Source organism: Euleptes europaea, chromosome 13, assembly GCF_029931775.1.
Source record: "Euleptes europaea isolate rEulEur1 chromosome 13, rEulEur1.hap1, whole genome shotgun sequence".
Taxonomy (NCBI): domain Eukaryota; kingdom Metazoa; phylum Chordata; class Lepidosauria; order Squamata; family Sphaerodactylidae; genus Euleptes; species Euleptes europaea.
Window position 1 is genome coordinate 30,606,177 of NC_079324.1, and position 27,405 is coordinate 30,633,581.

Genomic DNA, 27,405 nt, shown 5'->3' on the forward strand with positions numbered 1-27,405 from the left:
TTCCATCTGGGAGCCTTCAAGAGGAGATGCCTGGGACTGAATGTGGGATCTTCTGCATGTCAAGCTGGTGTTCTACCATTCAGCTGTAGTGCTTCCACCACCCCACACAAACCTTATGTAGATATTGGTAGTGCTCTCTGTTTTGGAGCATCTGGCCCTTATCTCTTAAGTAAAATTGGATGTACTGAATTTTGTGACAGCCATTGGGTTTTTTAAAAAAATGGTAAATTGACGTGTCCCTATTAAAGGGTGTAGCATTGCAAAACACAAGCTGAGCAATGGGTACCTGAAAGCTCAGAGGGAAATCAGCACATATTACAAAAGACCACAAAGACACATGTTTGTAACGCAGTTGTGTGCTTCCACTCCATGTTTTTGTGTATGCTTGCTGCACAGGCGATTGGGACTTGTCTGACTACTTTGATGAGCTGGAGACAACGACAAAGCCAGCAAAGGTGACCGCTGGCCCTTATCCGAAGAAACCAGGTAGCGATTCCATTCCCTGCTGTGTTTTGTAACAGTTGAGGCTAAATTTACCAAGTTTTTAAAGTTGCCCCTTGAAAACCTTGATAGGTTTTTTTCTTTAACATTCTTTTCTTTAACATTCCCTCCCTTCTTCTGAGAGCTTTTTCTTTGCTTTGCTTCTGGTCCCTAAGTTTTCTTGGCCTTTATGTGTAGAAGAAGAAGAGTTGGTTTTTGTACCCCGCTTTTCTCTACCACAAGGAGTCTCAGAGTGGCTTACAGTCACCTTCCCTTCCCCCACCCCACAACAGGCACCTTGTGAGGTAGGTGGGGCTGAGGGAATTCTGAGAGAACTGTGACTGGCCCAAGGTCACCCAGCGGGCTTCATGTGGAGGAGTGGAGAATCAAACCCGGTTCACCACATTAGAGTCCTGCCGCTCTTAACCACGACACCACGCTGGCTTTCCAGCTTGTAGGTGAAAACGCCAGAAGCTTCCCTCTCTGTTTTTGTGCTTGGAACTGTGTAAGTGCTCCAGTTTGTCCTCTTTGTTGTCCAAGGGCAGAAACAGACTCTTTCACGTGTCTTTTATATTGTTCAGTGGGCAAATGTGGGCAGAGGCAACAGATACTGTTTTCAGGACACCGGCCTAGAGGTTTATAAGGTTTAGTTTGCTTAGGTGCTGCTGTGTGATTGCTCCCTGTTTCAGTACCACTACTGATAGTGGGGGTGGCCACATACATAGATTGCTTGGCTGCGCACTTAAACTCCATGTGTGCGCATGCACATGTTAAAGTCTTGCTTGAAGCTGACTTCCATGATGCATGGACACCGCTTGGTGACTTGCTTGCGGCTGAACGTGGCAGTTTCCTCCGTGAAATGTCTGTAAGAGATCTCATGGAATATGGATGCTCCACTGCTGGTGCTCCATCTGCAACAGCTGCTTCTTACATGCGAGCCATCTCTTCATGCTGCAGTCTTCAGTGGAAGAACATGTCCTATGTGAATTGATTCCAGATCTCTTGAAAAACTGATTTGATGCAGGGGGGGAGGGGGTTTAAAGCCAGTCCAGATGTGACACAGGCTGTGTCACATGAAGCTGCCTTATACTGAATCAGACCCTTGGTCCATCAAAGTCAGTATTGTCTATTCAGACTGGCAGCGGCTCTCCAGGGTCTCAGGTAGAGATCTTTCACATCAATGCCGGGGATTGAACCTGGGATCTTCTGCATGCCAAGCGGATGCTCTACCACTGAGCTACGCCCCACTCCCTTGTGTCCCGTTATCCTCAGAAGTGGAGTTACTGTAACTAAATAACCTTTATAGTCTTCTTTGTAGTCCTGCATCCTGGCTTTTGGGTTGAAGGGTAATTTTTCCTTGTGCGGTCTTATTTCAGATGATAGCCGCTGGAATGTACAGTACACCACCACCACCAAGCAGCCGAAAATGACCAAGGCGCCACCCAAAAAACACCCAAGTGAGTGCTAACCTTGCGGGATGATGTCAGGTGTCAAAAGCAAAAAGCAGGGGTGAGGGCAGGGGGAGAAAAGTTGACTACGTTGTCTTCTCTAAGGACCTTATTTAGGTACTGCTTGAAGACTCACATTGGTGCAAATCCAGAACCAGTGCAGATCCACACCCATCAGTATTCTTAAGGTTTTGTCAGAGAACTTAGAAAACATCTAAGAAATAAAGTTGTGTCCCATCGAAAGAGGAAACAGTAGATGTGCTGTCATGTGGGTATTTCACTCCATTTCTCAGTTGCCTTCACAGAACCCTAGAACTGAAACTGTATAATTGCTACCATTCTAAGGACATCCAAAATGTGTACACTCAGAGTGTGGGTTCATTTTCACCTTTTGGAAATGCAAATAGAGGGAATCCGGTAGAGGTCCGGCTGTTAAATTTCAAGGGAGGAAGACATCACAATTTTCCATTTTCAGACTTCCTCAGTAATCAGTTTCTACCAGATTTCAGCTCACTGTCAGTTGTGGAAGCAGCATAACAATTCTGACATTCCTTTCAATGGTGTGCCCCAAATAACTTCATGCCTATAGGATTTAAGAAACTAAACAGAGTAACATGGGTGAGGATTCTCATGTTACTCTGCATGTGCCCTCTTGAGAAGTTGCAAGCTGAGCTACATCCAAATGGTTTTATTACTTTGTGCACACACACAAAATGGGAGACCAGTTAACATATTTTCCCCTTCCCTTCCTTTGATCTGTTGCAAAGGACACCTTTTGTGCAAAATGACATTTATGCTGACCACAGTTAGGCGAGGACCTGGCTGAATGAATCAGAAATGTCTTCCAGCATATTCTAGGAAAACGTGAACCCTTCTAGATCCTCTCCTAGCACACGGCATCTTTTTAAAGTTATGGAACACTGGCAGTATCACTCCTGCAATGATGATAAATATCTGCCCAGCAATAAATTCCCACATATAACCATTGTGCTATTTTATAGCCAAAGATCCCATGGATTTTGACTTAAGTGATGCCTTGAAGGACCAAAATGATGAGCATGGTGGTGGGAAGCCAATTGTCAATCCTGGTGGAGGTACGTTGACTAACTGACCTCAGATTTATGCTTTGGTTTTATGTTTTTGACGAGTCATTCATCCTTTTTCAAGCAACTGTTTGGGGTCTGCCTTCTTAGGTTGCTCAGTTTGTAGATACAGTTAGAAAGCTCTCCTGTGTCGGACTGTTTTTATTGCATAGTTCTACTATTTGTTCTACTGTTTTTGCTCTGTTGCTTATTTTATTACTTTTAGCCATTTTATGATGATGTTACTGTGTTTTTATTCTGATTTTTCCACTTGTAAGCTGCTTCAAGCTCTTGTGAGGCTAGCAAGTTCTACAAATAAACAAATGGGGGGAGGCTCCTGGAGAGGAGGCCGTATGCCTTCTGGGGAAGACCAGGTGTGCCCTGAGCAGCCTATGTCCCTTCTCTTATTGGGGTGCTTCTTAAAGACCACCGTTTCTGACTTTGTGAGTGTGTGTGTCTTGCTGAAAACTTTCAAAGGGGGTATAGGAATAGTAAAACCAACTGAGAGTTTTCAAAAATACAGGAAGTTATTATCAACATTTAATTATTCAAAAAACATTAGGAAATGGTTTGAAACCTTAGAAAAGGCTATTTGGAACCACTCCATTGCAAGTCTAGCCCAATCTTGCACGCCCCATAAAAGTTACTTGCCTGAAAAGATCTTCACCAGGCCACTTATCCACACATAGCTAGGCTAGTAATTTGTAAAATCCCCCTCCCCAGCATAAAACTTTGGTAGCTTCCCTAGCTTGTCACCTGGAGGTGCTTTCTTCTTTCCTCAGGAGACCAAGCATCCATGTCCTGCCTTTTCCTTTGATGCTGCCATGTGATGGGGCTGTAGGTGGAGACAGTTGTGGGAAGGGAAGAGACAAATGACTCTGCTCATTTCCAACCCGGTTTGTGAATGGAGGGACAGCTGAGTGAAGCAGCCCCTTGCCTCTAGGTGAAATGGAAGAGTGATACTCCTCTTAGGTTCATTGTGCCCATATGTTGACCACCTGTGAGTATACTGTGAGGTCTGTGTCTTATGCTGGCGGGGTTTTTTTTGTTTTTTGTTTTGTTTTTTAAGGCAAACGTAGAAATAGTGAAAAATGAAACCATTTATTTGTTTAGATTTGGCTGAAGTCTTGAGGCAGGTGAGAAAGAGCAATATGTCATCGTTCCGCTGTACACAGCGTTGGTCAGGTCACACCTGGAGTATTGTAAGCAGTTCTGGAGGCCTCACTTCAAAAAGGATGTGGACAGAATTGAGTGGGTGCAGAGGAGAGCGACGAGGATGATCAGAGGCCTGGAGACCAAGCCCTATGAGAAAAGGCTGAGGGAGCTGGGAATGTTTAGTCTGGAGAGGAGTAGGTTGAGGGGGGACATGATCGCTCTCTTTAAGTATCTGAAGAGCTGTCACTTAGAGGAGGGCAGGGAGCTGTTCCTGTTGGCAGCAGAGGAAAGGGCTTGCGATAATGGGTTTAAATTGCGGGCGGAGAGGTACCAGCTGGATATTAGGAAAACAAATTTTTTACAGTAAGTGTTGTTCGACGGTGGAATCAGCTACCTAGGGAGGTGGTGAGCTCCCCCTCACTGGCAGTCTTTAAGCAGAGGTTGGACAAGCACTTGTCAGGGATGCTCTTGACTGATCCTGCATTAAGCAGGGGATTCGACCAGATGGCCTTTGTAGCCCCTTCCAACTCTATGATTCTATGACAAGAGGGCTTTGTGTAATTCATTGGAACTTGCCCGCCCCTCCCAACTTTATGAGGACCCCTCCCCCCCAGGTCAGCCTCAATGGGATGGGAAGGCCTTATACCTTTTCTGAAAGTGGTTCAGTAGTACCAGAAATCTAGCATGAGGCAATTTGCTAAGTTTTAAATTACTGTTTTGTAAATTGTATAAATCATGCCAACAGTTGACAGGATTTTCTGCCTGAACCATGCTGGTCCAGATACAAAGCTTTTGTGGACTAGAACTCATAGCCAGAAGATACCTGAATTGCATTCTCAGTTGGCAGATACACATTGGCCCACAGAAAACAAACAAACAAATGATGGTCCAAAATACAATGAAATGCTGTGTCATGTTTATGCCGTGTCCGTGTCAGACTGTTTCATGTCTGTGCAAAGCCTAAATATATATAAAGTGAACACAATGACCATTAAAAGCAGCAGTAATAACACAATCTCGTTAAGTCTTGCTAAGCTAATTTAACACTTGTAGCATGAAAGGAACCCATAATTGTGATTGAGCCCTAATTGTTTAGTGTCAGGCTTCCTAATGAATTCTAATTTAGGAATTTCTCATGGGAGAACTTCCCTTGCAAGTTGTTTTTGTTGAAGAATGGTGGTTTTAGGTCAGCAGCAGAGTGACCTGTGACGCTGAGGCATCCTTCCACTGCTTTTTGAATGTTGCCAGATTTGATAGCAGATTTGTGTCCACAGATTCTTTTGCTTAATAATGTATAATGTTGGCTTTTGTTACCTTGCCCCACAAAGTATGTTGTAATCTCTATAGTCTCTCCCCACCCTCACAGCCTCCTGGTCATTATTTCACCATGTTCGTTTTTTTAAAGGATAGCTGAAAAGACATCTGTTTTGACCCAGGCTGGTCTTAATAGTGATAATGATAAGAAAAGCAGAAGCAGAGTATTTGTTTGAATAGTGCCCACATCTTGCCCTGTTTGATTGCTCATAAGTTTGCCTTTCCTTTGTGGTATTGCAAAACCTAAATCAACAACTGCTATTTTCTGTGATCAGTTAATGAATAAAGAATCCTGTTCCAGGCTCCAAAGGTAGAGGTGGAAGAGGTGGAAAACCTGGTAAGGAGTCTTGGATTGGCTCCCAGTTGCTACTGCTTTTTAAACAAAAAACTGATATAAATTCTGTGCTTTCTTTGCCATGCTTTCCCCAAAAGCATCTTATTACTTATCCGCACAATGCACTGGGGAACTTTAGATGCTGAATACCTCTACTAATTTCTCCTATTAATCAGGATCTCCTCCCTTTCTTTCTTTGATTGTTCCCACTTTATCACTGACTCAGTATCAGATCTTGTGTCAGCCACCAGAATAACCCAATCACATTATTTTTTAAAAAAAAAAAGACTCTTGAGCTTGGAGATATTTAGAGAAAGCAGCCATTGTGAATTCAAAAGCAGATCATTACAGGTTGAGTATCCCTTATCCGGACATCCGATATCCGGACTGATCTGAAAACCGGACCTTTTGAGCCGGCGGGCAGGCATTACTCACAGCCCCTCAGCAGTGCCATTGATGGTTCAATGTACACAAAATTATTTAAAACATTGTTTAAGATTTCATTCAGGCTATGTGTACAAAGTATATATAAAACATAAATGAATTCTGTGTTTAGACTTGGGTCCCATCCCCAAGATATCTCATTATGTATATGCAAATATTCCAAAATATTCCAAAATATGGAAAGTTCCAAAATATGGACCACTGCTGGTCCCAAGAAGTCCGGATAAGGGATACTCAACCTGTATTACACCCCCAAAGAGGTTTAGAGCCAGATACTGTCCCCCACTGTAGTTGTAGCAAAGAGATCCCCGGGGACCCCACTGTCTTCGGCCTTCTCTACTCTGGCCCTACTTTAAGTTCAAGCAGCTCTTCCCAGCTTTTTACCAGGCACCTCCCGAGAGCTGCCACCAGATCAGGGTAGACAGAACTAGCCTGGCTGGCCCGTCGGTTTGACTCAGGGTTCTTCACATCTTTCGTCCCTTCGGGGATGTAAAGGGACTGGTTTGCTTTGCAAGGGTAAGCTAGAGGAACTGAGCTCAGAAGTGGAAGGTACCGTGACAGTGTTTTCACTACCAAAGCTAAATAGGCGTGGCCTTGAAGTAACTGCCTCGGAAACTTTTTTTAGTTTCCTTTAAATATCTGGGCTGCCTCAGGGAACCTGAAAGTGTGTTCATAAGAGATGCCCTAGTTCAAAAAGTAAAGGTGTATGCCTAGTAAACCCAGTTCTGCCTCTAAAAAAATAAGGTGCCAGATGTATTTTCTTACAGGATGGAGGCAACGCTAAGGGAGCAAATGGGTTATAAGCTCCTCCCTCAGGGGTTTCCTTTTTGGGTTGGGCTGGTCTGCAGCATCCCTGCCAAGTGTTCCAAGACCCACAAGAACAAGGGAGACCTGCAGTTCTTCTTCTCTTCCTTTCTTCCTCCCACCTATTTCTCCTTTGCTGGACCCCTTCGCCTCCTACCTGCTCTCCTGCCATTCAGTGTTACTGGGGGGGGGGGAGCTGCTTGTCACATGAACACATGAAGCTGCCTTATACTGACTCAGACCCTTGGTTAGGGTTGCCAACCTCCAGGTACTAGCTGGAGATCTCCTGCTATTACAATTGATTTTCAGCTGATAAGAGATCAGTTCACCTGGAGAAAAATGGCCGCTTGGACAATTGGACTCTATGGCATTGGAGTTCCTCCCCTCCTTAAACCCCTCCCTCCTTAGGCTCCTCTCCAAAAACCTCCTGTTGGTGGCAAAGAGGGACCTGGCAACCCTACCCTTAGTCCATCAAAGTTGGTATTGTCTACTCAGACTGGCAGCAGCTCTCCAGAGTGGGCAGAGGTATTTCACATCACCTACTTGCCTAGTCCCTTTAACTGGAGATTGCCTGCTTTCTCCTCTCCCCCCCCCCCACCCCAGTATTCTGAGGATGTTTCATACAGGAAGTGCTTGGTGTCCTGACTCACAGACAAGCAAAACAAAGGGCTTTGTCTTCCCTGCATGCCATCAATGCTAGATCAAATGATTGTTTTCCCTGGCTGTTCATAGCCAAAGCATGGCGTGCGTGTCTGTCCCCCCGTCCCCGCCCACTTACTCTTGCAATGTTAACCTGAACAGGTGGGTTGGCATTCACTGGCCGCAGTTCCAGAATAAAGCCCCGGTACCGTTGTCCATCCTATGCACTTAATTCAATTTGCTGCTCTAGCAAATAGGCTTAAGAATGCCAAATTGCAGTTGGCACTGAAAACTACTCATAAAGACTTCTGGGACCTTAAACTCTCAAAGAAGAAACAGGCCCCTGAGCTTTCTGTCGCCATATGTCAGCTGCAACTTGATGGCATTTTACACACTCACACACACAAACACTACTCATGTGTTCCCCTGCCACTGCTAGCCACTGATGTACAGCAGGGATAGAGAAACACACAGCATAAAATGCCACAACCCAGAATGATTCATACCTGCCATTAGAGTTGCCAACCTCCGGGTACTGGCTGGAGATCTCCTGCTATTACAACTGATCTCCAGCTGATAGAGATCAGTTCACCTGGAGAAAATGGCTGCTTTGGCAACTGGACTCTGTGGCATTGAAGTCCCTCCCCTCCCCAAACCCCGCCCTCCCCAGGCTCCGCCCCAAAAACTTCCCACTGGTGGCAAAGAGGGACCTGGCAACCCTACCTGCCATTGACAAAAAAGTGTAGATGAATGTATTGCAGGGCTGCTGTTTTTTGGCACCAGCCTTGTGCTTCTTGTAACTGTCCTTTCCACCCTCACACAAGTACTGGTCCCCCCCCCCCCCGGTTGGCATCTAACCAGCACCAATCCTGCTAAAACACATTTCCCTGTTGGATGCGTTACTAGAAAACACCATTCTTTTGCTAACCCATCAAACAAATGTGTTGTGACCCGTTATTTGTGGACTAATGCAAGCCATTTCATTTGTTACAACTTTTCAGGTATTTCAGATGATGACTTGGCTGGAATTCTGGATGACGGAGGCTACCAACCGGAGAAGAAGAAAGGTATGGTCTGTCACTTAGCTGACAAGCTTCCAGGATGTTCAGCTACCTCATCTTGAACATATCAGCTGTATTCAGACATTACCAGGTCACTTTGGCTTGTTTGTGATGAGAAGAAGCCAGTTCATTCTTGGGCTCTGACAGTCTTGTCACTTCCTCCCTCCCTTTGCATGCAGAACTGAGACTGGAGATTTCCAGGATTAGAATTTAACTGCATTTTGTTATGATGTCTGAACTGGGCATTTTTAACCATGGCTTGGTTTCCTGCACACAGACTTGGATGGTAAACTAGGTTTAAACTCTTGATTTAGAATCCCAGGTCGTAGGCAAGAACACAACGAACACATGAAGCTGCCTTATACTGAACCAGACCCTTGGTCCATCAAAGTCAGTATTGTCTGCTCAGACTAGCAGCGGCTCTCCAGGGTCTCAGGCGGAGGTCCTTCGCATCACCTACTTGCCTAGTCCCTGTAACTGGAGATGCTGGGGATTGAACCTGGGACCTTCGGCATGCCAAGCAGATGCTCTACCATTGAGCCATGGCCCCTCCCCAAAGCCAAACCACATTTTATTAAAATGCCCAGTTCAGACTTCACAACCAGTTGCAGTTAGTTCTTAAACCTGAAAGTCTCCATTCTCGATTCTGTATGCATGAGGAGGAAGATCAGGGAGGGAACTTGTGAGTTAGAAAATGAGCAAGGCTTATTCTCCTGACTTTATTCATGATATCTGAATGTAACCAATGACTCCAGAGCAAGTCTGGTTGATCACAATGGATCATATCCCTTTACAAACCACATTAGTACTGTTAACTCAAGCACAGCGGTTGAACTCAAATAGGTAGAGACCTAGAGAGAGAAAGGAGCAAATCTGAAGACACTTTCCTGGGAGTAAGCCCTATTGAGCAACATAGAACTCACTTCTGAGTGGATCTGGTTAGGATTGCGCCCACAATCTTCCAAATTCCATTCTTGGGGAGTGGAGGGGAAGGTGGTGTCTTTCTAGAACATAAGAAAGGCCATGCTGGATCAGACCAAGGTCCATCAAGTCCAGCAGTCTGGTCACACAGTGGCCAACCAGGTTAAGCCTTGTCTGTAAAATCTCTCTGTTAAACCTAGTCTGTAATGCTGGTCAAATGACCGTAATAAATGATTTAATTTTAAACCTCATCTGTAAAATAATGTTTTAGTGCTCAGTGTTTTTTTTAAATTACATATAGAACATGTGGTCTTTACTGTTCAGAGGGAAACCCTATTTTAAAGGTTGTGCTCGGTGAAGCTGCGTCAACTTTTAAACGCATTTTCATTGTGACATCTTTCTTTGGTGGGCTGCTTGAAGCAAGCTGTTAAGTGAGTGTTTGCTTCAGTGGCAACGGATGTGTTCAGAAACACATCTTGAAGAGCTCATGGTTTGGCTGTTACAGCCCACAATTAACACAAATGCGAATGAATTGTTTTGGGACATTTTGAAAGGCTTGTAAACTTTGTTATGGCGGGATGACAATATCCCGGCCACTCTCCCCTGCCTTGAAGCTCTGAGGGCAGAGACAGCCAGTTAATCCCAAGTCACACACTGTATGTGAGGCTGCCTTTCAGGAATGGCTGGGAAGTGCAGCTGTTTTGGGAATGCAGCTGCTGGAGTTTTGGATTGGGTTGGACTGCTTGGAGCATTTCATGCCCATTTTAGAATGACTTGATCAGCTGACATACTATCTCTAAACCCAATTTAAAATGCTGGTTAAAGCTCTAAATGGTCAGGCCAATGATCTTCCACAGAAGTAGGTGTAGACCTGGTGTGGTGAAGTGCCTCAGAGAATGAGCTGCAATCTGCGAGGGCCCCAGTTCAAACCTTGCCTCTTCCATAAACTCACTAGATGGTCTTAGACAAACCCTTCTCTCTCAGCCCCCCAATCTACATTATGAAAGTAATAATACCCACCTAATTTACAGGGTTTCCATAAATTAGGATTACAGGGATAACGTACGAGAACTCTGAACAACCCATGTGAATGCTGAGCATTATTATTTCTGTCATTAAGACATGCTCTGTGTGCCTTCAGAGTAAATTGATGCCAGGTGGGACCTTCTTTGTGGTAGTGCCAAACTGTAGCATTCCTGTGGAAGTCAGTTACTCGTTCCGGTGTGGTTTTTAGGGGCAAGCCAAGAGGGTTCTGTATTGCACCATTTTTAGGGTGTCCTGGCTGTTTAAGCATCAGAGGAAATCTCTATAGGTTGTTCTCTGCTTTTTTTAAAAAAAATGCTAGCTTCTTGTTTGGATGAGATTTTGATTTATACGTTGGCTTTTCATTCATCGTTGTTATCTGTCTTGGAGATTGGTATCAAAGGACAGGATATAAATACTTAAATAAGTTCAATAAACAAGTAGTGTATGATGGCAAACAGTTGAAGGAAGGCACCTTTCTTGCATGCATTCCAAGGCATTTGATTTCAAGGCATCTAGTGTGTGTGTATATCACCATAGGATTGCCAGCTCTAGCAGGTGAATTCAGGGGATGGGGAAAAGTGATTCAGCATAGCCTCATAACTACATTCCCTTCCTTCCAAGAGATTCCTTTGGCCTCAGTAAGAACAGCTTTCTCAGTGATGGTCTTCACCCTGTAGAACAATACCATACAATCTCCTTTATTGGCATAAAATCTAAACATGGGGTGTCTACATAGTAACATAGAATTGTTGCAGTTGAGCATTTCTGACGAGGTTAGAACATAAATAGATGAAAAGATGCTAGAATTAGTAAAAGCCCTCTAATTAACTTGCTGGCGGACATTCACAGCAAGTCTCAAAAATTGTGCCACTTTCTCCAATATAACAGGAGAGTGATTATTCAGTAAAAAACGAACATTAAGAAAATCAGGGGAATTTGACTTTTTTGCCAAAATAGGGCCTAGATATTTGCTGCGAATTGCTGCATAAAATCTACAGTGGAATCACCCCGTAGAACAGTTTGCCAGGAGAAGGGCATAAAACACTTTCTCTAGTTAGGTTCTGCAGAGTGTGCAAAGCCATTTTGTTTCGGTAGGCATTTGCCATCTGATTCAGACCTATCTTTGCAGCTGTAAACAATTACAAAACAAGATCTTGAGGATGGGTCCTTAGTGTTTAAGGACCCAAATCGTAAATGCTCACCTCGCTTCTTCCAGATACCCTTTAACAGAACTTTTTCCTTGCCAGAATATTTCCGCTGGTTAGAAATCCATAAATTTAGATGAGCTTTCTTACTGGCAAAGTGTAATGCCTTAGACTCATCCGAAATGCAAGGGAGATACAATAAAATTATCACAGAAGAAAGCAAAGCCCATTTTGTCCCGATCAAGTAGAACTCCCCAGCCCATATTGTTTTAGCCTGTCCACAAAATAATACTGCAATAAATAAATATATTATTCCCTGGATAAAACAGCTAATGACACTTTCTGAGAAGTGGATACTGTGTTATCTGCTGTCCATAAGATCAGTGAATTGCGTGAGAGATGTGGCAACTTTTCTCTTTATAGTGTCAAGAAAAAATTAATTTTCATTTCCCCCATTTTTAAAAGTGTGCAATGGTAGATGAATAGCCAATGGCTGTTAAATCTAGGGAAAGGAGACTTGTCTTGGCATTTGGAGAGTTTTAGTATCTGCTGCTGTGGCCTTTCGAGCCTGCAAAGTTGTACTGTTTTGAACTGGGCTGAAGTTCTATGAATTGGTTTCACAGTTGTGTGTTTTTAAAACATGTATTTTATTGTAGGGTTTTATGGGTTGTCGGAAGCTGCTTCAAGCACAGTTAGAAGCCACAAAATAAAACAGGAATCCTGTGACACTTTAAAGACGAGCAAAACATACTCCTGCAGAAGCTTTTATTTCATAAATTTTGTTAGGTTCCACTGGACTCCTGTTGTAATTTGCTGCTATCAGCTAAAATGACTACCCATCTGGAGTTAGAAGCGGGGCAACATCTCCCATAATTAATTAATTAATTAATTGAATAATGTTAAGCATAGGGACAGATAGGGCCATCTGCTCTTGGCTAGAAGGGGATCCGGCAAGAAAGGACTAGGCAATCTAGTGGGAGTACTTGTCTGCTGTTAATTGGGTGTATGGAGATCTTCTGTGTATACTCTCACACATACTAGTAACCAGTACACTATTCTCATATACACAGGAAAGCAGTCTGAGCAGAGAGTGTATATGTGAGTGTTGTGTACAAGTGATGTGAATGGACATCTGTGTGTGAGAGGAACTAGGGGGAGTGAAAAAGGACTGGACAGGCCTCCATGTTCTTTTGCATTTTTTTTTTTCACGTGATTGGGTCCCTTTCTCAGGAGTATACAAAAATTTGCTTAGAGGTAGATGGCCTTAAATTGAGTATATTCACTTTGCAGGAGGGGAGAAGTTGACCAAAATTTTCTGTGCTTTTACTGTTGTCCCCCCCACCCCTTGTGGTTCTTTTGATGCCCTGAATCGAAACAGTGAATGGACTTTTCGGATATGTGGGGAGAGCAGTCAAATCTCAGATGGCAAAGCTTTGTAAGAACATAACCTGCTTCCACAGCCATAAAACTGGTGACTCAGTTTCCCAAAAGACTTGTTGAGGTCAAAGATCTTGTACGTACGACGTTTGTTTCTGCATCTTAAGTTCCTAACAGATGGAACAATAGATATAATAATGGAGCACTTGGAATGAAGAGGGATTCCCTTTGGGGTCCCTCCATCTCATATTTCCCCCTTTTTATTTTTGACCGTGAATTTTGCTCAACTGGTTATAGATTTGAAAACTGCATCTGGCCTATAAAACAGCTGTTGTTTGATCCTGCGATGCAGGGAAAGCTCTCTCTTGTATTCTCAGGGGCTGTACTTCAGGCAAGCGGTCTAGGAGATAGGAATGTATTTTGCCATAAATGGCTGGGCTTTAGCTCAGTGGTGATGCCGTGGAGTTGCAAGAGCTTTGCAGATGTGGTGTGGTGCTGAGGCACAAGCAGACATTAACGACCTAATTCCAAAGACAGTTGGGAACATTGAAGAATGGACTCTCCATTATAAAAACTACGAATTCTTTTTTTTTAAATTGGTTGGAATCAATGCCTGATAGGTGTTTGAGAAAATTATGCATGGTATGGTGAGAGAGGACAGGGAGAAGCTTTTCTTCCTCTCTCATAATACCAGAACATGGGGTCATCTGCTGAAGCTGGAGAGTGAGAGATTCAAAAAAGTTAAGAGGAAGTATTTCTTCACACAATACATAGTTAAATTGTGGAACTCCCTGCCCCAGATGTGGTGATGGCTGCCAACTTGGAAGGCTTTAAGAGTGGAATGGACATGTCCATGGAGGAGAGGGCTATCCATGGCTACTAAATGGATCCTAGGCCTACCCCTCTGATGGCTGCCACCAGGCTCACCTAAACTTCCTCTCCTCCCCTTCTGATGGCTACAGTCAAGCCCAATGTGGCTTGTGGCTTCTGCCACCAGGCCAACTGAGGCTCCCTTTCCCCTAGGGTTGCCAACCTCCAGGTACTAGTTGGAGATCCCCTGCTATTACAACTGATCTCCAGCCGATAGAGATCTGTTCACCTGGAGAAAATAGCTGCATTGGCAATTGGACTCTATGGCATTGAAGTCCCTCCCCTCCCCAAACCCTGCCCTCCTCAGGCTCCGCCCCAAAATCCTCCTGCCGGTAGCAAAGAGGGACCTGGCAACCCTACTTTCCCCCCTTCCTTCTCCCAGCATGTCTCCCAGCGACCGCTGCCACTTGCCAGCACCATGATGCCTCTTCTGGCCTCTGCTGCTAGGCCTGCTGAGGCTTCCTTCTTCCCATCCTCCTCCTCCTTCTCATTGCTGCTTAACAGATAAGGAGGAGGTAGGGTGTGTTCTCTGAGCTTGTGCAGACAATGCTATTTTTTTTGGGGGGGGGATTAAACTCCCCAATGTACTTTTAATTGTTTTCAGGTTTTTCCACAAACCTGAGGTGTCCCCCAAGTTTGCAGAACTGTTTTCTTTCTGTGTGGCCTCAATCTGCAGATTTAGATATCCACCGATCTGCCCACACTTGGCTATTACAATATACAAGTGGGGATCCGCAATACTTGCTGGGGATCCGTCCCTCCTCTAATAATCAACTCCCACTGCAGGCTGTTTTCTCTCTCCCTCCCCCATTGCCACCCATGGGTCTGCTGAGGCTTTCTAACCTACCCAACCTTCCTTACTGACCTTCTGGAAACCCCCCCAACTTCAGCGGCAGCAAGCTCGGCGTAGTATTTGGCCTTCGCTGCTGCGGCTTCCTCTACCCTCTATCATTGCTGCTGTTGCTGGGGCTGGCATGGCTCGAAGCCTCTCCCGCCATGCCCACTGCAGCTTCCACTCTATCAGCGCTGCTTATGGGCCCGGTGTAGCTCGTAACCTCTGTTGCCAGGTCCAGTGCGGCTTCTTCTTCCTTTTATTGGTGGTGTTGCTGCTGCCGCCAGGCGCAATGTGGCTCACAGCCTTTGCTGCTGGGCCCATGGTGGCTTCCCATTGCCCTGCTGCTCTTGCTGCTGGGCCCAGTGCAGCTCACAACTTTTGCTGCTGGGCCCATTGTAGCTTCCACCCCATCAGTGCCTCTGCCGGGCCTGGTGCAGCTCACAGCCTCTGCTGCCGGGCGTGGTGTGGCTTCCTCTCCCCCTGCATCGCAGTAACTGCTGCTGCTGCCAAACCCAGCGCAGCTTGCACCCTCTGCTGCTGGTCCTGCTTTGGCTTCCTCTCCCCCCAATATGCGCCACTGCTGGTGGGCCTGGCGCAGCTTGCTGCCGGTGTTGCTGGGCCCGCAGTAGATCCTGGCCGCTGTCATCCCTGCCAAGGAGTAGGTAGGTAGTTGGTCTGTGCATGCACAGACCATGTGTGTCTGTGCATGCACAGACAATACATTTTTATTTGGGGGGAATTTAAATCCCCAATGTATTATTCTAAATATTTCAGGTTTTTCTGCAAACCTGGGGGTTCCCCAACTTTGCCAGAAAATCTGTTTAGTTTCAGCGTAGCCCCGATCCATGGATTTAGATATCCGCAGATGGGGGCCACAGGTTCTTATTAGATATTAAGATGATTATATACTGGTGGATTGTTGTGTATTTTAAAGGGGTAAAGTAAGCTTGGGTTTGATCAATAACTATTGCATATACTTCAGTCCCCAACCGCAAATTCCCCCACAGCTTCAACCCCCCACCCCAAGTTTTCATATTTAGCTTTGCCTCTGCGTCATGGCTGAAATGGCCCCAAGAGAAGAAAAAGCAGCATCTTTCAAAACTGCCCGCTAGGAAAAGGCCACCCACATTGGCCTTTGCACAACAGAAGTGAACAAGGGCTGCCTTTCCCCAGCTGAAAGCCACAGCAGAGAAGGACTGGGAAGAGAAAATACACCCCTCATCCTCTGTGTTACTATGTAAACTCTCTGTTCATTGCAGTGACTCAGGTGTAGATAAGAGGATGCAGCTACCTGGCTCATTCTGCTGAACCTCACTATTGAGAATGAGTGAATGATCCAGTCACACCTAGTGGAGAGAGAGAACAGGCTTGCCTTTGTTCTGCTTCATGGAATGAGGTTTGCTGGAACAGCAAATCATTCAGAGATGCAGCAGGCAACCTCCTCTCTGGTTCATTACTTTTACAATGATCTCATTCCTTGCTAGCCGTGCTCTCACTGCCCACAGCGAGGGAATGACTGGTCTAAGCAAAGATACGGCCCCAGGAGTGAGCAACTGTTATCCCTTTAGGGTCAGCGTGAACCTCAGCTGGTGTTTGTCTCTGCTTTGGATACATCAGATGACCTCCCGTCACAGATTCCCAGCCTGCCACAAAAGAGCCTTTCTTTAACAACACCCCAGCGTTTTTTTTCCCAAGGGGGAAGAGAAACTGCTGCTTATGCTGCGGAGTGCAGAAATGTGCAGACAAAGCCTCTAGTCTCTGCAAACCCCACCCACTCCTTGTCTGCGCAGAGCGCTAAATTTATAATCAATCTCATTTATTGCTCAGTGCGGTGCTAGCGAGGCAGCAGCTGCTTAATTAATACGAGGGCCACCATTGTGTCTGGGTGGATGTGGAGGAGTGCCTTTGCAAAACCCCGGCCCTGCGCAGGACTTCCTTCCCCAACGTAAAAGGGGACCAGTAAAATTGTCCTAGGAGCTCTGACTCCCTGTACTTCTTGGAATTGGGCCCAGGGGTGAGGAAAGCGGAGGGCAGGATCTTGTCCCCTAACTTGTCTCTGTGTTCCACTCCAAAGCATAGATCAACCTCTCTTGACAGAATTAATTTCCTGAAGACAAATAACGGGCAAACAGGAGCTCAGCTTCAAATTCTCGTGCCTTTTACAGGGAAGGACTCTGAACAGAAACCTGGCAGGAATCGAACATTCTGCTCGCAGACCTGTGCCGCGGTGCAAAGGGTTTTTCATGTTTGCATTTCTGTAGAAATCATTCCAAACACTCTCACGGAAGACAAACGTGTTGGGATTTGCCCCAAGAGGGCTGTGTTGGCAGCCAGTAGCCCAGTGATTTCAACCTGGTGTGGAGATTGGCACGTCGGCGGAGAGGCTTAGAACGCTTCCATATGTTGCTTGATTGGAACTCAGATCTACAGTGCCCAGTCTTGGACAACTGTTGCCAATCAGAATGGAGAGCTTGGGGGTAGAGGGACCAGTGATATAAGCAGAGTGCAAGAAAAGCTGGACTTGATGCAAATTGAGGAGATTTACATAATTTCTTACATTGCTGTTATTGTATGTAATTTATCCTGGCTTGCTAGTTGTGGGCAGGGCAAAGGCACCATGCCCTCTACACGGCCACTGGAACTCTTACTCAGCCACTTCTCTGGCATTTGCAATTTAACCAGGCATTGTCAACACGTGTTCAAGAATATCTTTGCAACACTGAGGGCTAGAAACTTAGTTGTTGTTTTTTTATAACAACTGCACTTCTCAGAAGGTGGAATCCTGTGCTCAGCTCCCAGCTGCTGTGCCTTTTCTTGTGCCCCTGTGGTTTCTCAGCATACGGGAAGTCCTGACTATAAATAGGCAGCTTTGTGGACCAGGATTGTGGGAAATTCTCTACAGTGAATCAGTGACGGGTTAAACTGTCACAATCCCACATCCTTGTTCTGAATTAGGTGTTTTAGCCCACCTTTCTCTCCCCAAAATTGCAAGGCACCACCCCCGCCCCAACTCTTAGACCCTCCCTTCCCTTACTCTGCAACATGGGGATTCTGGCTTACCTTACAGGATGGTTGTGTTAAAATACAAGTGCAATGCTTTTTAACATCTCATGAAATGCAATATAAATGCTGAGTATTACCATTACTTTTAGGGGGCAGCGGCGGAGGCGGCAGCGACAGCAATTATAATGATGGTAAGCTGGAAATACCATTCTTATTTGACTTCACGCAGAGCCTTTCCCTTGTCAGTAGCCAAGCTGCACTGTGAGCACCCGGCTAAGCTTGCTTTCCTCTTGCACTGGTTCTCGAATAGTGCCCCAAACAACTGTATACACCCTGACCCCAGAAGCAGTCTTGTCTTCCTAAGGAGGCCTATGGACCAGGGAAGCCCCTTCACCCTTGTTTTGCAAGAAATCCCCTCCACGCTATTTCTGCAATAGCGTAAGGAGGAACTGAAGACATAGCTTACAGGGGTGTTGAACTCAATTGTTACAAGGTCCGGATATGGCATAAATGTCACTTGGTTGGGCTGGACCGTGCCTCACTAGCCCAGATCGAGAGTGGGGAGGTGTCTCAGTGGGGGGGAGGTGGATGCCTCGGCTGGCTTGCAGGCCGGATAAGAGCTGTCAAGGAGCTGGAGCTGGCCTGCGGGCCTTATATTTGACACCCCTGGCTTTGACAATTCTAAGGTAGATGGGATACAGTCATAGCAGAACGCTACCAGAGAGAAAGAAAGTCAGTAAGACCCTATATTAAAACTGAGAATCATAGAGTCATTGAGTTGGAAGGGGCCATACAGGCCATCTAGTCCAACCCCCTGCTTAACGCAGGATCATCCTAGAGCATCCCTGACAAATGCTTGTCCAGCCTCTGCTTAAAGACTCCCAGTGAGGGGGAGCTCACCACCTCCCTAGGTAGCTGATTCCACTGTCAGACAACTCTTACAGTATAAATTTTTTTTCCTAATATCCAACTGGTACCTTTCCTCCTGCAATTTAAACCCATTATTGCGAGTCCTATCATCTGCTGCCAACAGGAACAGCTCCCTGCCCTCCTCTAAGTGACAGCCCTTCAGATACTTAAAGAAGAAATCATGTCCCCCTCAGCCTCCTCTTCTCCAGGCTGAACATTCCCAACTCCCTCAACCTTTCCTCATAGGGCTTGGTCTCCAGGCCCCTGATCATCCTCTTCTTCTATGACAAAGTTAAGCATCAATATGTTTCTTTTCTTACTGTTGCAGGTGCCCTAGTAGAGACAGGGACGATCGCTGGCATAGTCAGCGGCCTCGCCATGGCTCTCATTGGTGCCGTGAGCAGCTACATCTCGTACCAGCAAAAGAAGTTCTGTTTCAGCATACAGCGTAAGTATCTGGGATGCCTCCTACTGCCAGGAGTCTGGCACAGGCTTGACTACCAGCAGGCGTGAATCCCCAAGTGAATCACCCCTTCTGTCCACCCTGTGGTCTTGCTCACAGAAGGCAACTTAGAATCATAGAGTTGGAAGGGACCACCAGGGTCATCCAGTCCAACCCCCTGCACAATGCAGGAAACTCACAACTACCTCCCCCACACACCCCCAGTGCCCAGAAGATGGCCAAGCCTCCCCTCTCATGAACTGCCCAAGTTCACAGAATCAGCATTGCTGGCAGATGGCCATCTAGACTCTGCTTAAAAACCTCCAGGGAAGGAGCACTTACCACCTCCCGAGGAAGCCTGTTCCACTGAGGAACTGCTCTAACTGTTAGAAAGTTCTTCCTGATGTCTAGATGGAAATTCTTCTGATTTAATTTTAACCCATTGGTGCTGGTCCGACCTTCTGGGGTAACAGAAAACAACTCTTATTTTTGTGTTTAGAATATTTCTGTCCAACCCTCTTTCTGAGGAGGCATACGTGGGGTTTTCCCTCATTTTATCCTCGTAACGACTTTGTGAGGTAGGTTAGGCTGAAAGAATGCAACTAGCACAAGGTCACCCAGCAACTTCGTGGCATCTCACAGAGGATGGTATCCAGGGTTTGGGACGTGAATTGACTGCATTCTCTGTGCCAGCGGTTCCCTCAACCGTCTCGTGTGCCGGAAGTTGGAACTTGTATCGTGAGAAAGGGAGTGCTGGGACGATGCTGTGCTTTCATCTAGTTGTGTCACCCAGTGTATTTCAGCCGCCAGGGCTGTACAGAAGGGAAGAGATAGCAGTGGGAGGACAGTGGGAGATGGGATGAGAGGTGTGGTCCGGCACATGGTTTGTCTGCAGTTGGGATTGGGATGACTGGAGACAAGTAACAGCTGGAACGCAGAAAGTCTGGACATCGGACATCCTCTCTAGCAAGAGAAAGCAAAGCTGCTGCAATGTTAAGTAGCGGCATCTGCTTTCCAAGGGGCTGGAAAGGAGCCTTCCTGCCACGGGCTCCTGTAATGGCTGTCAGAACTGGTAATGACTACAGGCACATGGAACCTTTTTTACATGTGGTTCCTTATTAAGAGGCTGCTTGTGATAAGCCTTTGGTTGCAGTGCCTATGAAAGGATATTACTTAAGAACATAAGAAAAGCCCTGCTGGATCAGACCAAGCCCCATCAAGGCCAGCAGTCTGCTCACACAGCGGCCAACCGGGTGCCTCCAGGAAGCCCACAAACAAGACGACTGCAGCAGCACCATCCTGCCCGTGTTCCACAGCACCTAAGATAATAGGCATGTTGCTCTGATCCTGGAGAAAATGGGCACGCATCATGACTAGTATCCATTTTAACTAGTAGCCATGAATAGCCCTCTCCTCCATGAACATGTCCACTCCCCTCTTAAAGCCTTCCAAGTTGGCAGCCATCACCACATCCTGGGGCAGGGAGTTCCACAATTTAACAATTTAACTATGCGCACAATTTAACATATTCATGGAGGAGAGGGGTATTCATGGCTGTTAGTTAGAATGGATACTAGTCATACTGCATACCTATTCTCTCTAGTATCAGAGGAGCATGCCTATTATTTTGGGTGTGGTGGAACACAGGCAGGATGGTGCTGCTGCACTCGTCTTGTTCGTGGCTTCCTAGAGGCACCTGGTTGGCCACTGTGTGAGCAGACTGCTGGACTTGATGGGCCTTGGTCTGATCCAGCAGGGCCTTTCTTATGTTCTTATGATTTGGCCCGCGCAACAACTTGTGAAGCACCATTTCTGAATGTTGCCCACTAGCCATCTGTGAGGGCCAGAAGCTGCTCAAGAAACTACCCCTTTCTGTCCCCTCATCTTAAAACAAAACAAACCCCTTTGGGCATCTCCCCTCGCCACCTCTGGGGAAAGGCACTCTGCGTTGCCCGTTCTTCTGCGACCAAATTGCTGTTTTCACAGGAGAGTCTAAAGCAAACAGGTGTGAATGTGAGTAAATTAAGCCAGCAGGAGAAAAAAACTATCAAGAGGAACGTAATAAAACAGAACACTGCCACCCCCTCCAGGTTGTTTCCCTGCCCCAGAAGTGGTATTTCAGAGAGAATAAACAATTTTTTTTTAAAAAAACCCCAAAACTCTAGAAAATGCTTTGATACATTCAACACCAAGAGAAGCAAAACCCTAGAAAGACGGCAGGAAATTAAAGTTAATTATAAAGGAGGATTAATTTAAGCCATCAGACATGGCATGCTGGGATAATGTCAGCCCTTCAATGTATTGCGATGCACAGCGGAGTCTGGCAAGGCTTCAGCCGCTGCCGAAGCGACTTTTTATTGAAACACATAAAACTGCATTTGGCGTTATCCTGGCGAAACACATGGCTGCGCGGAGGAGGCGGTGTAGTGCGCCACGGGGCTGGAGCTGTGTGTGAGAGAGAGGAACTCCGCTGTGGCTTGTGGCTGACTTGTAAGGTACCCGGAGCTGCCTTTTTGAGGCCCTAAGACCTGACGCGAGGGGTGATCGAGTGCACGAGTAGGCGATGTGGATCAAGCAGATCCACCAGATGCCACAGCCTCAGGGCGGTTCTTTCAAGAGGATGGCACAGGCAGGGTTGGCCCAAGCAGATGAGGCAGCAGTCTATTGAGAGGCAATGAAGGCGCACCTGTAACCCCCCCCCCTCAACTGACTAGATCCCAGAATCCTCAGTGACGTTGCAGGGGATGTTGGAGCTTATTTTTCGTTTGCACAAGGAGACCCTGTGCCCCGCCAGTGTGAGGTTATTGCTGGTGCTTCGTTCACCTTTAATCTCACCACCAGCCAAGGACAGAGAGAGAGATTCTACCTGGAATGGGCACATCTAGTTGGCTCCGCCCCCCAAACCCACTGGTAGTGAAGAGGGACCTGGCAACCCTTTCTCCAGGTGAACTGATCTATATCAGCTGGAGATAAGTTGTAATAGCAGGAGATCTCCAGCTAGTACCTGGAGGTTGGCAACCCTAGCCCCAGTACCCCATGGCAGCCATTTTGGTGGTGGCACCCACTACCGGTTCTCAAAAACCCCAAAGTGCCCACAGACCCCCCTAAGAGAGCGTTCAGAGAACAAAATGGATAAAACCAGAAACTAACATTACCAATTTAGTGGCATAATGAGGAGGTTCTTTCCAGTTGTTTTGAAAGGTAAACTGCAGCCAGATACCGAAATAAGAGCAGCTGCGCTAGTTTGCACCACGGGTCCATCTAGGCCAGCATCCTGTTTCACACTAACAACTAACTGTGATTCCTGCTGCTAACATTGAATTGACATCTGGAATCCCTTCTCAAAGAGGAGTGCTTTCCCCCCTTTTCCAGACAATTTCTAAATTGCAAAATTGTCAAGCAGGTCTCCCCATTTTGGGCCCAAATCCATGTAGATGTGATGCTGAAAAGTCTGATACTTCTGGACTGAAATCCCCAGGGGGCTCCCAATAAAAGTCAGCTAGACTCGATAGGAGTTGAAATGATGGGCTGCCTACATAATACACATTTTCAAACACTTGCATGAACGCTCATCTGGGCTGAAAAATTTCTAGTCCATTATGTAATCTAGAAGTTAAAACTTTAGGGTAAGTTCAAAAGTCCAAAATGCAATAAAAATCTATTTTAATACTGTTTCAAACCCTGTTTAAAGAGCCAGCGTAGTGTAGTGGTTAAAAGTGGTGGTTTGGAGCGGTGGACTTTGATTTGGAGAACTGGGTTTGATTCCCCACTCCTCCACATGAGCGGCGGAGGCTAATCTGGTGAACTGGGTTGGTTTCCCCACTCCTACACATGAAGCCAGCTGGGTGACCTTAGGCTAGTCACACTCTCAGCCCCACCTACCTCACAGGGTGTCTGTTGTGGGGAGGTGAAGGGAAGGTGATTGTCAGCCGGTTTGAGTCTCCCTTAAGTGGTAGAGAAAGTCGGCACATAAAAACCAACTCTTCTTCTTTCAAGAATGTAAAACTTCATTGTATATAACATGATAAAGAAGTATAAGTCATTCAAACGCAAAATGTAGCCCTTTTCTTTCTACTTGCCTCATGGAAGTTGATTGTAAGCCGGTTTGATTCATCCTTAAGTGGTAGAGGAAGTCGGCATTTAAAAACCAACTCTTCTTCTTTGGCTGCAGTTCTGTGCAAACTTGCTTGAAGTAAACCTGCACATCCCAGTAAACATACCTAGGCTTGGACTGTAAGTGACCATATCAGTAGATTAGATAAAATTGTAGTGTTCCGCATAATACCCTTGAAATGGAAATGAGCTGCAGACCATGCATACTAGGTAGCATTAAATTCTATTCTATGAAACCAGAATAATCTGTACTTTCGTTTAAACCTCTTCAGATAAAAGCTCGAGCTTTTGTCTGCACCTCTTCAAACGTGCATTATGTAGCCAGCCCATCATTTTGGCTCCTGTTTAAAGTCTAGTGGACTTGTGTTTGGAGCCCACCTGGGGAGGTGAGTATAGAACTATCAGACTTTTAAGCACCTAAATAGATTTAAGCTAAATGCCAAAGGGCTATTTGACTATTCTGCATTTTAGAAATCTGTTCAGAAAGGATCACGGGTGCCATCTGCTGGATCTTGAGCACTGGAGAACAGTGGTGTGGAAATATATGGAATAAATAGTATCAGGATAATTGTGTGTTGCATATTATAAGTTTCTGTTTTGTGTTTTACTTGTTTCCACCAGGCCTATGGTTGAGGACAGTGCCGGTACTATATCTTGATCTGGCCTCCCTCCTCTTTCCTTTTCGTTCTTTTCCTTACCCCTCTTCCCCTTATTGTCTTTCCCTTCCCCCCCCCCTTTCCTTTGTGATTTCCTGGTCCGTTGTTTTTTTGTCACTATCTCCCTGACATAGATTGCTGGCCACCATTGCTGATCCCAAATTTACTGCCACCTTGGTGGAATATTTTCCAAAGGTGAAATTGTTCAATTAAGGGGCCATCTAGAGATATATATATTGGATAATTCTGTTATTTTAACTATGTTTTTAAATTTTTATATATACATATATATATAAATATATACATACACACACACACTCACACACACACACATATATATATATACATACATATATACATATATATATGTATATATATGGCTTGCTGGGGGAGGGCGGGGCATAAAAATAAATAAATACCGCCAGTATCCTCCTGGAATTGTCTGAAATCAGCCATCAGGGTCTATTAGATTAAAATGTGTGGGTGATGTAGTCGATGGAGTGTTAGGTTTTGTTTGGGAAAACCCTGGTTCAAATCCCTGCTTGGTCACAAAAATCACTGGGTGACCGAAGAGAGAACATAAATCTCACAGGAGGAAAGTGGGCTGAGCTACCTACCCTAAAAGAAACCACAGTGACTTGCTTCTTGAGTGCTGTAATCTGTTGCATTTAAGAGCTGCTGCTGGAAGCTGCCATGTCTGGATTGGCATCTCCGTGCTTCTCAATGTTCCACCCACGTTATAGCATGTCAGTGCTTCTAGGTATGCATACTTGAAGAAACCGCCCCTGTGTTACTGTGGCAAACAACTCTCTCTTTCCAGAAAAGGCAGCAAGCAGCTAGTCTAGGTGTGTCTAGATAATCTGGCCCTGTTTTAATCAGTTAAATCATTCAGTGGTTGCTGTGAGCAATGAATGCAGTTGGTTCTGGTCATTTCAGTTGAACAGTCATTGCTATTTGAAATGGCAAAATCTACAGGTCTACCTCCAGGAATGCTTCTACGGGATGCGTTGTGTTTCAGGCTTAGCTGGGGCTGTCAAGAGTGTTATAACTGTGCTTGTTATGTGGGGCCTTTGGACGCTGGGTCCCAAACACCTTTGAAAATGTTGATCTTTGGGGATTGTTGCTTCCCTTTCTTTGCCGTTTTCAGAGGGTCTGAATGCAGAGTACGTGAAAGGAGAAAACATGGAAGCGGTGGTGACTGAAGAGCCACAAGGTGAGACACTTTTTCAGTCTTTTGTTTCTAAAGGGGTAAACTCTTGCGCCCTGGAGTGGTCTCCCGGTAACCACAGAATAGTACAGTGCAGGCTGGTTCACACACAGCTCCAGCCTGTAGACCTTACAGCTGGCAATCAGAAAAACCACTTTATTCTTCTTCTGTAGATCAGTGTAAAAAACATGTGGCCAAATTGATCTATGCTAGAGATAAGAGTTACACTCATTTTGATGCTCAGAGGACATGATCTCTGCATGCCCTGGGCCTGTTATCTAAGGGTATTCTTCCTTCGTATCTGGATTCTCTGGTTAGTCCAAAGTTATGTAGAATCTTTATGAGTTCAAGATTTAATTGCCCCTTTTCAATGGTTTTGCTGGGCTGTATGCTAAGGATCCCTTTTTCAGACCGGCTGTGTCCCTGCCCTCTTCAGTAAGTGGACTCCTTGGTACATATCCTTTTGCATTGTCCTTACATGTACCAACTTAGGCTGAAATGGATTGTACCATGTTTTAACAAATGGTCCGCATTTTTTCAAGCAACCTTGGAGCAAAAGGTTCAGTTCCTCTTAGAAGACACTGACCCTCAGTGGACTTATTTTGTTGCTCGTTTTTTGGAGGCTGCAGAGAAAAGTCAAAGGAAGGTGTTTTTAGAGATGGGTCTTATTTAAGTTTATGGACTTATTGTCCAAGACCTCAGTATAAGAACGGGGGAAAGAAGGGAAGGGAAGGGAAGAGGAAGGAAGGAAGGAAGGAAGGAAGGAAGGAAGGAAGGAAGGAAGGAAGGAAGGAAGGAAGGAAGGAAGGAAGGAAGGAAGGAAGGAAGGAAGGAAGGAAGGAAGAAAAAGAAAGAAAAAGAAAGAAAGAATTAATTCAAGCCTAAACGTGGGTGATGTCCCTATAGCAAAAGCATTCATGGGAGAAATCCAAACTGTTCAGGACAATAGCTGAGTGATTCATGTAGCTAGAAGCATCAGGGAGTGCACAGGGCACCTGACCTAGCTAGGAGATGATGCCCGTATGTGTTGGCATCTCCGTCCCAGCCCCTGGGATTTGTGCCAACACAGCTGCTGCCACAAGTGCCCCACACAGCTCATACAGCTGGCACCTCCACATTACTCCAGGTAGGTTATGACCCTCAGGCAGGTCCCTGGAGGCCGCTGAATGGGGGACCACCGGCCGTATGAATGAGCTGTCACTAATCCAGTTCGGGTGTGAACTGTAAAAGTTTCATGCCGCAGGGCACTGAGGCATGCAGGAACGGGCTCCTACCGTCTTGGGCAATGGTTGCATTTTTAATACTTACACTGTTGTGGACTCATGGCTTACCTTCTCCTTTTACCTAGTTAAATATTCTGTCCTAGAGCCACAGTCAGCAGAGCCGCCTCCGCCGCAAGAGAACGCAAAGGTCTAAACTGTCAGGCTCGGGCTGGAAAGAATTGGTCAACGGCAACCACATACACGCTTCTCACATGCTTGTAATTTAGCTTTTTACAAACGTTTGATTTGGATCCAAAGCTATTTAATGTGTGTTCTGTCTAGGACAGGCTTCTTATTGTGGTAGACTATAGGCAGGTTGGTACGTTTGTTTCTTTTTTTTTCTCACCATTTCTGTTTTTTCGTGAAGAGTTGTAGGTTTACATCGACTTGGTCATGTAGGAGTTTTTTGTCAGGTTGAATACAAACCACAAGGGTGCTTCAAAGTGATGTTTCATATTAGATGTAGGGATTTTCATTAATGAGGAAAAAAAGCAGCTGGGAGTAGTGACTACAGGTGTGAGAACAATGAAGTGCCTGTAAATTAACAATCCAAAGCAAACCATTAAAAAAAAAACCTTTGTAGAAATGTCTTTCAGCTACATTGGCTGGCGGCTATGAGCTCATGGCTTCCGCGTGCTCTAGCGGAAATACATGGGCATTGGAGGGCGGAGCTTAGCCTTCTGGGTAGTTACACCTCAAGATATATAAGTGCCTGTAGGGGTGGTCTTCATTTGAAAACCTGGCCTGTTGGCAGAAGACAGCTAGTAAACAGTACCCCCCATCCAACTGGGCTTCAGTATAGCTGTATCAATAATCCTGATCCTTTTGCTACCAGTACCCTGTGCAGGTAGTTGTTGTGTGTGCAGTGTCTCCTGTTA

At 45.7% G+C, this 27,405-nt stretch overlaps 1 protein-coding gene across 1 annotated transcript in view; it reads left to right on the top strand.

Moving 5' to 3' along the window:
* Nucleotides 1-27,168, top strand: part of CD99L2 (CD99 molecule like 2) — a 65,213-nt gene extending 38,045 nt beyond the window's left edge. The window contains exons 4-12 of the mRNA XM_056859002.1: nt 397-486; nt 1,857-1,937; nt 2,930-3,022; nt 5,781-5,816; nt 8,702-8,767; nt 18,088-18,129; nt 19,176-19,295; nt 25,206-25,271; nt 26,614-27,168. Of these exons, the coding sequence (XP_056714980.1) occupies nt 397-486; nt 1,857-1,937; nt 2,930-3,022; nt 5,781-5,816; nt 8,702-8,767; nt 18,088-18,129; nt 19,176-19,295; nt 25,206-25,271; nt 26,614-26,681 (662 nt within the window). The 3' untranslated portion in view covers nt 26,682-27,168. The remainder of the gene's footprint in view (nt 1-396; nt 487-1,856; nt 1,938-2,929; nt 3,023-5,780; nt 5,817-8,701; nt 8,768-18,087; nt 18,130-19,175; nt 19,296-25,205; nt 25,272-26,613) is intronic.
* Nucleotides 27,169-27,405: the final 237 nt, after the last annotated feature.